The sequence below is a fragment of the Sminthopsis crassicaudata genome, chromosome 4, assembly GCF_048593235.1.
Source record: "Sminthopsis crassicaudata isolate SCR6 chromosome 4, ASM4859323v1, whole genome shotgun sequence".
NCBI lineage: Eukaryota > Metazoa > Chordata > Mammalia > Dasyuromorphia > Dasyuridae > Sminthopsis > Sminthopsis crassicaudata.
This window is the reverse complement of record NC_133620.1, coordinates 117,235,285-117,247,972: the sequence shown is the minus strand read 5'-3', so window position 1 is coordinate 117,247,972 and position 12,688 is coordinate 117,235,285. Positions and strand designations below refer to the sequence as shown.

Below are 12,688 nucleotides of genomic sequence, written 5' to 3'. Positions count from 1 at the left end.
GAAGTTGATTGTCAAAATAATTACTAAATTGTCTGCCAACTTTTCTATCCCTATAATCTGAGAATGATCTTCACATTCATTGAGAAGATTCTTGATAAATTTTTGTTAATGACATATGCATCAGGCCACATCTTTATAATCACTCAATATAATTAAAAGGTGCAGCGAATTAAATATCCTATTTTTTGCTGACTGAAAAAAGGCATTTGATTTTGTAGAGCAAAATGATACTTCAAAGGCTCTTTTCTTTTTTTTTTTTCTTTTTCTTTTTTAATTATAAATTTTTTTGACAGTATATATGCATAAGTAATTTTTTTTATAACATTATCCCTTGTATTCATTTTTCCAAATTATCCCCTCCCTCCTTCTACTCCCTCCCCTAGATGACAGGCAATCCCATATATTTTACATGTGTTACAATATAACCTAGATACAATATATATGTGTAAATACCATTTTCTTGTTGCACATTAATTATTAGCTTCCGAAGGTATAAGTAACCTGGGTAGATAGACAGTAGTGCTAAAATTTACATTCACTTCCCAGTGTTCCTTCTCTGGGTGTAGCTACCTCTGTCCATCATTGATCAACTGGAAGTGAGTTGGATCTTCTTTATGTTGAAGATATCCACTTCCATCAGAATACATCTTCATACAACATTGAAGTGTACAGCGATCTTCTGGTTCTATTCGTTTCACTCAGCATCAGTTGATGTAAGTCTCTCCAAGCCTCTCTGTATTCCTCCTGCTGGTCATTTCTTACAGAGCAATAATATTCCATAACCTTCATATACCACAATTTACCCAACCATTCTCCAATTGATGGACATCCATTCGATGTTAGGATTACTAAGTGAGAACTCAGGTTGTCTGGACAGTGACAAGGTGAGAATTCAGGTTTTCTGGACAATTACAAGGTGAGAACTCAGGTTGACTTGATAGAGGGGGCAAGCTTATTGGCTGGGGTGGTTCTTCCCAGAAGCCCTTGCATTATCCCACGCCCATTCATCTGGATCCAATTCTTCTTCCAGAGAAAAAGAAGGACATATGACCTTCACAGTTCTTAAAAGTTCAGTAATCTCCTCTAAAATTATAATCAATCCTTGGCTTTTCATAACCTTGATGATGCTCTCTAAACATTTTCCTTGAACAGAAGGTGTTTGCCCCATTTCACTATAAGAGATTCCTGGTTTAGCCCTTAACAAGTTAAGTTCCTTATTTATCTATTAGCACGCTCACTTAATCTTTAACAAAGTTTCCTCGTTACTCACGGTTCTGGGTCAGAGAGACTGAGATCTAGATCGGAAGCTTTTCCACTGGAATCAGGACCGTGTCTGTCCCTGTTCGGGCGCCAAATTGCGAAGGTCTGGTCTAGCTCCTCTTGTCAGGATAAGCAAAAGTCCTTGCCCCACGTTGGGCGCCAAATGTAGCGAGCTGTCGTCTCCAGAAGCTGCCGGATCGCTCTCTGGGAAGAGATCTGCTGTGTCTACTCAAATCTTTCAGACAGATTCTTCTTCCTGTAACGAACCGTTGTCTCCAGGCAGTTGCTGTTAACTATTGTCCTTAGAAGTGTTACTTCCAGTTTCTAGTTACAACAAAAAGAGCTGCCACAAACATTTTGGCACATACAGGTCCCTTTCCCCTCCTCAGTATTTCTTTGGGATATAAGCCCAATAGCAGCAATGCTGGATCAAAGGGTATGCACAGTTTGATAACTTTTTGGGCATAGTTCCAAATTGCTCTCCAGAATGGTTGGATTCTTTCACAACTCCACCAACAATGTATTAGTGTCCCAGTTTTCCCACATCCCCTCCAACTTTCATCATTATTTGTTCCTGTCATCTTAGCTAATCTGACAGGTGTGTAGTGGTATCTCAGAGTTGTCTTAATTTTTAATTTCTCTGATCAGTAGTGATTTGAAACACTCTTTCATATGAGTGGATATAATTTCAATTTCATCATCTGAGAATTGTCTGTTCATATCCTTTGACCATTTATGAATTGGAGAATGGTTTGATTTCTTAAGAAATTAGGGTCAGTTCTCTATATATTTTGGAAATGAGACCAAAGGCTCTTTTCTAACAGTCTTTAATGCAAATGTTAAAATTATATATAATTTTTTTGTAATGTGCAACAGAGATAACTTTGTCCTTCTGAATATATATATATGAGGTGAGAATTGAGCAGTATGCATTTGCCAGTGATGGTTGGAGAGTGGCTAACGTAAAAAACTAATGAAAAGGGATTAGATTCCCTCTAGATGATAAGATCTCCTAGATCTTCTGTTTGAAGATGGCATGTCTGATTGTGTCAAGTCACAGAACATTGAACATTACTCTTGAGATCTCTAGTCTTTTAAGAGATTTCAGTTTAACTCAAAGAATATCAGAATTAAGAGACTTTAGCATTTCATATGAAGTAATTGTGAAAATTTCAAGAGATAAGCACCTATTTATAGTAACTTGCGGACTTCTCTATATTTGGGGTTATAGAAATATTTAGCAATGTAATGACTGGGTCATGTCAGAATGAAAATGAATGATTTTGCATATACAGGGAAAATCATGTCTGAAGAGTTTAATCAGTGAAAATTTCCTATTTTTTAGGCTATAATATTCAGTTGAGTGGATCACCAATAAATGTGGGGATTGTCAATAGCTTGGGATAAAACTCAGTAGTAGAGAGAATGGATTTGATTGCCTTGACCCTTTCTCCTGAAATAAAAATCCTAATTTTTAAAACTTAATATTTTCACAGTGATTCTATGAGACTACAAATCATGGAATTGCCAGGCTTTGAAGAATTAAAGTTGTAGGTCATCCAAAGAGTAATGAAGCATTGAATGGTGGGGAGGAAAGGAAAAGAGGGTTAGTAAAATGCAACCATACTACCTACAATTAATTGTATGGAAAAAGCAGCATAAAAATCATCAAAGAAATGTATGTTTAGAAAAAGTAAGCTGGTCAGAGCAAGAATTATCTGATAACCTTGCACTGGAATACATGCACTGCTAAAAAAAATCTAGAAAAAGCAGCTCAAGATATTTGGTAGACTTTTTTCTGGAGAACTGCGAAAGGAACATGGAAGAATATCACAGATGAGGTAGGGATGAGCTGCTGTAAGTACCACTAGAGAGAGTACTGACATGGATGAAATCACATATCTCTTGAAGCATTTTTTCCATTGAAAATAAACGTTCCTGGGGCAGCTAGGTGGTGCAGAGGATAGAGCATCAGCCCTGAAGTCAGGAGGACCTAAATTTAAATCTGGCTTCAGACATTTAACACTTCCTAGCTGTGTGACCCTGGGCAAGTCACTTAATTCCAATTGCCCCAGCAAAAATAAATAAATGTGTGTGTGTGTGTATAAAATAAGCCTTCCTGAAAGAAGAGGTTGTATAGGCTTTTTTTTTTTTTTTTTTTTTTTTTTACTGCTTTTTTAAAAAAAATTAAGTTTCTAACATTTACTTTTATAAGATTTTGATTTCTATTTTTTCTCCCTCCCTCACCCTTCTCTAAGATGACAATCTGATATTGGTTTGCATAGGCTTTTTTAAAAAATGTGCCTGGGTTTTAATTTTTTCCTTTTTCTTATAATGGTTCAGTATACAAAGAACAAAAAAGATGTTTTTAATGAAATGGAACTGTTACATTGTTTTCAAAAGTATATATTCAACTTATACAGCAGTAACAATTGCTCTATTTTTTGTGTCTCTTAAATTTGTTTCTGTTTTTTTCTGTGTATTTAAAAATGCTTTACTATTGACTTTTTCTTTCTTATAATTCAATCACTTGCTACACATTTGTCCCCTACATAGAAGCCTTCTATACTAACAAATTAACAAATAAGTATAGTTAATTTTGGATACTTTTTCAGTCTAATGATTCTATAAAAGTATAAATATTTTTCTTACTGATTCGATATCATAATTTAGATTCAAAAGAGATTTTAGCATTTAATTTGAATTAGTTTTGATGATTTTGAAGATGAATACCTGAACTGGGACTTATATTGCATCCTATTATATCTGTCAGCTCCTTATCAAGTCCTTTTAAGGCCCAGAATAATCATCCTACAACTTAACCTATTTTATCTTTCACATGTACTTTCTGTTCTGCTTCTACTGGCCTTTTCACTGTTCCCTGTACACATTTGCCTTACAATTCTGCCTTCTTTTTTCATTCTCTTCCATTTAGAAAGTGATTCCTTTTTCTTTTAGAAAATGCCTTTCATTTCTCTTAAAGTATCAACATATTTTAAGGCCTATACCAAGTCCAGTTTCTTCTACATAGCTTCCAATTCACCAGTCTCCTTTTCTCCAAATTCTTATGAGTATTTGCCAGTTTTACCATAAGGATCACCAACCTTTTTCTGATGAGGAGTTGATTTCTTGATTTCTCTAAAATGTTATGTTAGACCTCAAAGTATACTTGGAGAAGGGTGGGAAAGAATGCTGAAATGAAAAAGCAGTTGCAATAAAATAGCAGTCTTCTTTTTCACTCAGATAATTCTTTCAACCCATGGCTTGCTTAGAGATCAATCATTAGTACTTTAAGATTCACTTATAGAATAAATGACTGGCATTTTGAGACTCTTGTACCATATAATTTACTCTTCATTTTATTTTATGTTTAATTCCCTAACCATTGCCATATTTGTAACTTTTTTAGCTAATTATATTTCTATAAGGGAGATCTACAAGTATTATGTTTCTTTTGTACAACCCTCATCTCCACCTTATAACATTGCCTATTAAACTTCTGAGCACATAATAAGCAATAAGTTAAATAGTTTTTTAATTGAATCATGTATTAAATGGAATCTATCGGAAAAGTAGCATAAAATAGTTTTGGCAACATAAAGAAAGGGGAAACACATTTTGGATGTTTGAAGGGGATTGAAATCTTTTGTTGGGGGAAATTATCCAGTGGTAGAAAAAAGTTCCTGCATTTGGCAAAGTGTTGCAAGGAGCTTAATTGATTACTGGAAATAATATTCTAGCATAAAACTATTGATCGTCAGTGAGAATCTGTATTCCAGGATCTTTTATGTTAATCTATCTTAAAAACTATATCCAAAGTAAATTAGCTTTTAGTAATTTTGTGTGTGAGAATCCATAGACTTTACAATAAAATTCATTCCCTATTTGAAAACAAATGGATAGACCATTTAAATCTTTACCTTCTCACAATCTTCAAAAATAATCCATTCTGTGTCAGTAGTACATAATTTTTAAGTGTTTAGTGAATATGCTGATGTGGATACTTTGGAGATTGTCTTAGATAATTTCTAATAAATTCTTTAGTTCTTATACATTGCTGTCACTTTACTTGCATCCCATGGATATTTATTTAAAGTTTACTAATATTAGTAGTTAAAGAATACTATAAGGAGATGTCTATACCAATCATAAAAAAACTATGGAAAAAGAGATTTTTGTCTGCCTGATTATTGGTTTTTATTTTTAAAAAACATTGAATCCCAAAGTAGTCTTTAGACATAGAAATGAATAGGGGGAAAGCAAAATGGTTGGATTCCAACACTTTCCAACAGATGATATTAAGTGTTAAGGAGCTGACTTAAAGGCAGTATCACATGTTTCTCAACTGCAGTCAGGAGACTAATAATTATGTCACTGGGACTGAACAGGAACGAATATTTTGATAATGCTCACTTTACAGATTGTGCCTTCAGAAACTCAGTTGTATTTTCATGATCTAGAACTCTTAACTTTCCTATAGAAACAAATATTATGGATGGTGATGAAATTCCCAGGCTATCCCCCAAAAGGCATATTACCCCATAATGTTCCTGAAATATTTCAAATGTACCTAACCAATAATTTTTTATATTTATGACTTGTTAAAAACTTTACTTATGACATTCTTTTTTATGGGAGAATATAATCCAAATTACATCTTTAACTCTCTGTTGGCATGAAGGAAGGCTGTAGAGAAGGGGATAAAAGGAAAGCATAATATTTGAATATGAAAGTTAACTTGATAACTAAGTAGTTTCATTGCTATGTAACAGAAGGCATCCTTCAAAGTTACACTTTTGTGATGTTTATGTTGAGGCATACAGTGGAGATAGCACTCTGTATTTACAATATAGGTCATTTGAAAATCGATAAATTTGTTTTGTTATTCTGTCTTCTGTGACTTTTTTCCTGCTATCACTTCCTCCTAGAAAGTGATTACTTTTTCATCTTGAAAATGTTCCCCATTTCTCTTAAAGGTATCAAAATACTTTAAGCTCTAGACCAAGTCAATTACTTCAACAAAGCTTTACCACACTACTTCAGTTCATTAGAACTCTAATCTCTAAATTCTCATGAGTATATCTGACAGTTCTACTTCAGGGATAAATTGCCTTTTCTTAATGAGGAGCTACTTCTGATTTCTTTGAAATGATATGATGAGTTTTGAGAGTATAGTTAGAGAAGGGTAGAAAGGAGAGCCAAAGTGAAAAGCAGTTGTGACAGGAAAGTTTATTCATGTTTAACTACATATTTAAGAAGTTAACCTTAATGGCCTAGAACTAGCATTTTTTTTTATAAATTGATATCTATAGAAGATTGCCTATTAATATAAGATAATAAATTGTTATACTTGTAAATCTACTTCTTTCAGTCTTTCCATCTACAACTCTTAGAAGGAAACCTGACTTCTCCTTGATGGCACAGTCTCTCTGGCCATCCTTCCAAGTATTGGCTTCATCTTTACTCATACTCTTCCACTCACTGATTGAAATTGGAGAGTTGGAATACTCCTTGCTCCCCATTGCCATTTCCAGGTTCTTTTCCTTCCTCTTTCACTCAATATCCTCTTTTCCTTGAGGTTAATGCTATGTATATTAGCCATCCAACCAAAATCCTGGTAGCTGTTTACAGATCCCCCACAACAATTCTCTTCTATCCCCAATGAATTCAATACCTTATTTGGAATTTTTCTCTCCTCAACTTCTGCTCTTATTTTAGGAGACTTCAAAATACATATTGATTCTCCCTCAAATATCTTAACCACTTAGTTCCTCAACTTCACCTCCCATGAGCCACTTTTTCATCCTGCTTCAGCCTTGATATATAATTATCCTCTTGGTCTTGCATAAATATGCATTTTCATTCATTCAAGAATTCTGAAATTCCCATATCTTACCATAACTTAATGGTTTTCATTTTTCCCTCTGCCTTCCTCTATATAGTCCTACTTTTCATCTGCACCATGACCTCTAATCCTTTGCCCCTCTGTTCTTTCCCAAGACATCTGCATCCCATTTCTCTCTTCTTCTTCCCATCTTGATTCCTTGGTGAATCAATTAAACTCTATACTGTCTTCTCTAGAATTCCCAACCCCTTTGTCATACCAATTATCCCAGCCAGGCCTCATTTGAAGCCTCTTCCTCTCTTCATTGCCTTCACTTCTGTACATGTGCTGCTGAACAGAGATGGAGAAAAATCATACAACTGATCTGATTAGGTTCACTAAAAATTTGTCATACAGTCTCAGGAACCCTCACTGCCATGAGACAATACTGCTATTTGTCCCTTCTCAGCTCACTATACTATGCCCCACAGTGACTCTTTCAAACCTTTTTACTCCTTCTTAACCCTCCTATAGCTCACCCTTCCCTTACTCTCTCAATTGAGAACCTTGCCTCATATTTTATAGAGAAAATTGAGATCATTTACTGTGAACTTCCTCTCTTCCTCATTTCCTATCATTTAAGTATCTTTCAGTCCTATCTCACATGATGAAGTGACCTTATCTTAACAAGGCCAACCCCTCTACCTGCTCTGCCAATCCCATTCTATCTTGTCTTCAACAGATTTCTCCCTGTCATCCTCACTCTTTCACTTATTTTCAATATCTCCCTCTTTACTGACTCATTTTTAACTGCCTACTAAGAAGGATCCCCCTGAACTTGTTTTCTTGAGCTGACCTCTTTTCCAAAAATGAATCCTTAAGCCCCCCCTCCCTACTTCCTATGCTAATATAACAGTGATCTTTCAGTTCGGTTGAAGTCAAATCTATTATGAGCCTGGCTCTAGCCAATCTGTGTAGATTGATAAACTGAACTTCTGGGACTCTTTCAAATAAGCAGAACATCCTCCTTTTATGGGCTGATGCTCCTAAGCTCTCCTCTTCCTTCTTATTCCCACTCCTCTATTTCTCCCTTTTTCCTCCCATGCCACTCCTGTTTAGGAGGGGATTGCCCTCAATTCCTCCCAAGAAACTTCCCCTTTTTGCTGTACCCCATAAATATCCAAGGCTCTGTATTGTGGGCTCCTTGGTATAAAGAGCTCATGCTGCATGTGCCTCTCTCTTGTAATCCTTGAAGTTACTGTCCATGTCTTATGAAGTCATGACTATTGATTAACATTGCAAATATGCCCATTTTTCCTCTGTCCTGAAAAAAAAACCCTTACTGGATCCTTCTGTTTCCACTATCATCTTCTATCCATTTACAGTAGGTGTTTCTACTTTCTTTTTAACTCCTTATCACCCCTCCCAAACTACTCTTATCAAAGATGCTAATGATTTTTCTAGTGCTAAATCTAATCATTTTCTTAATCATTTTCCTTGACCTCTCGGTATCCTTGACAGTGTTGATCATTCTCTCTCCTTGTTTCTCTCTTCATGCTAGGTTTTTAGGATATCATTCTCTCCTGTATTCCTTATACCTATATGATCTCTTCTGTATCCCTTGCTAGATCCTTTTTCCAGATTAAGCCTTCTAATCATAGATGTCTGTGAGGGTTCTGTGATGGGCCCTTTTCTCTTCTCCCTTTATATTACTTTAGTTGGTGGTCTTATCAGTTCCCATAGATTTAATTACCATCTCTATGCTGAGGATTCTCAAATCTACCTATCTTGGCTCACGTTCTCATGTCCCATGACCTCTAGCCTTGTATCTCCAACTGCCTTTTAGACATTTCAAAATGGATGTCCAGTGGACATCTTAAATTCAACATCTTCCAAATCAAGCTCATTATCTTTTCCCCTAAACTCTTCCTATTTCTACCTTCTTTTTTACAACTATCCTCATAGTCAGGCTCAAAATTTAGGACTCATCTTAAATTCTCAGTTTCTCACACTCCCCTTGCTCCACCCATATCCAAGCTGTTGTGTCTTTTGAATGTAATATTCTCTTTAAAATATAATGTTATCTGTTGAGGTTTTCTTGGGGTCTCTGGGAGCAGCTTTCGTTTTGGTTCATGTTAAATTAGATAACTATTGTCTCTATAAATTCTGCTGACTTAGTACTTTGTAAGAATCCTTTGTTTCAAGTTCAGAGTTCTGGCCCATGATACTTGAATATGCTCCCTTCTTTCCCTTGACACTTCCATCACTCTAGTGCACACCTTCATCTTACATCTTCATTATTGCAACAGATTGCAGATGGGTCTGCTTGTCTCTAGTCTCTCCCTATTCCAGTCCACCTTCCATTTATCCACTAAAATAAATTTTCTAAAATGCACTTCTGATCATGTCCCCTCCCTACTCAGTAAACTCTGTGGCTAGGAAGCCTTACAAATACATGGTTATTATTATGGTTGATTTGATTCTACATATTGCATAACTCCTGTTTCCGTGTTAAACTATCTTTAAAATCAGTACTATTGTTTTAAAAAGAAAGCCTCTACTGCCTGCAGAAGCAAATACAAAATTCTCTATCATTCAGAACATTAGAAGCAAATAAAAAATTCTCTGTTATTCAGAGCACTTCATAATTTAGCCCCCTTTAACCTTTCTAGTATTCTTATGCTACTTTCCAAATATACTTTTTGATGCAATGACATTGGCCTCCTTACTGTTTGATAAGCAAGATACTTTCTCTCTGGGCTCTGAGCCTTTATCTGGCTACCCCTATAGCTGGATCACTGTCACATCTTTACTCTTGACTACTGACCTCCCTGATTTCTTTTAAGTCCCAATTGAAACCCCACTATCTGCAGAAGGTTTTCCCAAGCCCCTTTTAATTCCAGTACCTTCAATTAATTATATGCCATTTATTTTACATATATATATACACACATATATATTTATCTTTTTATATATTTTTATATTTTATATATCTGTTTGCATAGTGTCTCTGCACATCCTCTTTCCTATCCATCTGCCACCCCTTCCTGTTAGATTATAAACTCTTTTAAGGAAGGCATTGTCTTTTGCTCTTTGTATCCTTAGAGTTTTACACATAATAGACATTTGATAAATGTTTAGTAATTGATTGTATATATAGTTTGTTTTCTTTTTTCTTTAATTTTATTAAACTGTAGGTCTAGTAAGGGGCTTACTGGTTAAAAGAGTATGTGCAATTCATTAACTTTGAGGACTTCATTTTTTTTAGAGTGGCCTATTCATAGCTTCCACTAAAATGCATTAAGGATTTTCTGAAACTTGTCCAATATTTGTCATTTTCCTTTTTATTTATTTTAATCAGCTGTGTCAATCTGATGGTCATGAAGTAGAATCTGAATTGCTAGTTTTTAGTGAATTTGGAGCTTTTGTTCATAGAGCTATTGATACTATAGATACTTTAGTTTCTTGGAAAACTGTTCACATCCTTTGTTTATTTATTATTTGGAGAATGTTTTTATTCTTATAATTTTAATAATTTTTTAAAATAAATCTAGGAAATAATCTCTATCAGAAAAAATTACTGTAGACTTTCCCCCAATTAACATTTCCTTTCTATTTTTAGCTGTATTGGTTTTGTTCAAAAGCTTTTACATATCATGTCATCAAAATTGCCAGTTTTATTTTTTGTGATCTTCTCTGTCTCATGTTTGGTCATGAACCTTTTCTTTTGCCATACATATAAAAGATATTTATTCTTTGGTCCTATAATTTGTGAAATGATCTATTTAAGTCATGTACCTATTTGGAGATTATCTTGGTATATGTTATGAGATATTGATTCAAAACTAATTTCTACCTGATGACTATTCAGTTCTCCCAGGAGTTTTGTCAAATATTCAGTCCTTCTCCTACAACTTGGGGGTCTTAGAATACTAGAGTAGTTAATTTGGTCCTATAGTATAATTCCTAATCAATTGTAATAACTGAACTTTTTTTAGTCACCACTATGTTTTTTAAGAAATTATTACTGCTTTGTAGTATAGATTGAAATCTGGTATTAGTAGGTGAACCTTCTTCCTTCTCATTTTAAAAAACAGTATCTTGAGATTTTTATCTTTTTTTTTTTTTGTTCCATATAAATGTTAATGAGGGTTTTTTGTGATTCTATAAAGTATTCTTTTTGGAGTTTGGTACTTCCTAAGTAAATTAATTTAGGTAGTAGCATTTCCATTTTTATCATATTATTTTGATTTACTCATGAGCAATTTATCATGGTATTCATATTTTAATTTACTGTTATTTGGTAAAGGATACTACTTTAGAAAGTGGATTATGTTGGTAGAAGAAGGATAAACAATATAGTGCTGCCCCCTAAACTCTTTGGATAATGAGCCTTCATAATTTCTTTTTCAGTTATATTTGTATTGAGCATGTAATTTAAATTATACAGGTAGTCTCATTTGTGAAAAAGCAGACAAAAGAATAAGTAGTAATACTTGGTGTGTTTCTAAATTATATGTATAAATTCTTATTGAATCTGAGTGGAAGAGAACTATTTCTTTCATGTTATTAATTGTGAAAATGTTCAGAAAAACTATATATCAATAACTGTAATATTAAAAATGAAAAAAATTTTGTTTAAAAATTTCAATTAATTTGATTGAAAAATACTTTAACTATCCTTAGAGATACCATTCTCTGTACCTGTATGCATTAAGCGATTTTTTTTTGTCATGATAAATTGGCTTACTAATTTAGGTTTTGATTGTTACCTTTGTAATAAGTCTTTCTGAATATCACTTAGATATAATTAAAAGTCAAACAGTAGTAGATTTCTGTTAAATTATGCTTACTCTTAAATGGATTTGAAAACATAGTGAGTCATGTGCACTGAAATATATATATATATTTAGAATAAAAGTTATATAGAATATATACATTTATACAGAATAAAAGTCTGGCACAGAATGATTAACATGAATTCTGACCTTTTGTCAGTTTTACAAAAAGTTTGGTTCTGTGAATTCAAGAAAATGGTTTTAAAATGTTTAGTTTCTGATTTTATCTTTGTGTCTTGATGCTTTGAATCTTTATTTAATAAAAGCATTTCATCTTTTGTTAACAGATAAATCAACAAACTGGGAAGATGATGGTTGGGGAGCATGGGAAGAAACAGAAACACAAGAACCTGTAAGTCTGTATTCACATAGTTGTGTTTTCTGTTAGTGTATTATTTGAACTTTGCAGTCACGTGATAGTACTGACAATTATATCTGAAATAGCACTTCTAAATTTCAGTGTGCCATGAGGGTTTAATGGCTCCCAGGTGAGTTTGACACTACTAACTGAGATCATTTATTTGTGGTTCTAAAAGAAAAGGAAAAGGAAAAGCCTAGTGTTATTATATTATCTCTACATTTTTCCTTTTTTTTTCTGATTGATAAAGTACTTATGAAACTTCTTTTTTTCAAAGATTGTAATGGCATTTTAATTTTTATAATTAGACACTTAGCCGTTTAAGTTACAGTGGATGTTCTAACAACCACATTGTTATATTGGAATTTATTGGCACTACTATATTAGAGAAATAAGCATGGTGGGGAT

The 12,688-nt window shown here is 33.8% G+C and overlaps 1 protein-coding gene across 2 annotated transcripts in view; it reads left to right on the top strand.

Moving 5' to 3' along the window:
* RAB3GAP2 (RAB3 GTPase activating non-catalytic protein subunit 2) overlaps positions 1 to 12,688 on the top strand; it is a 118,300-nt gene that overhangs the window by 16,705 nt on the left and 88,907 nt on the right. For both annotated transcript variants that reach the window (XM_074309200.1, XM_074309199.1), the window contains exon 2: positions 12,210 to 12,274. In XM_074309200.1, coding sequence (XP_074165301.1) covers positions 12,210 to 12,274 — 65 coding nt within the window. The remainder of the gene's footprint in view (positions 1 to 12,209; positions 12,275 to 12,688) is intronic.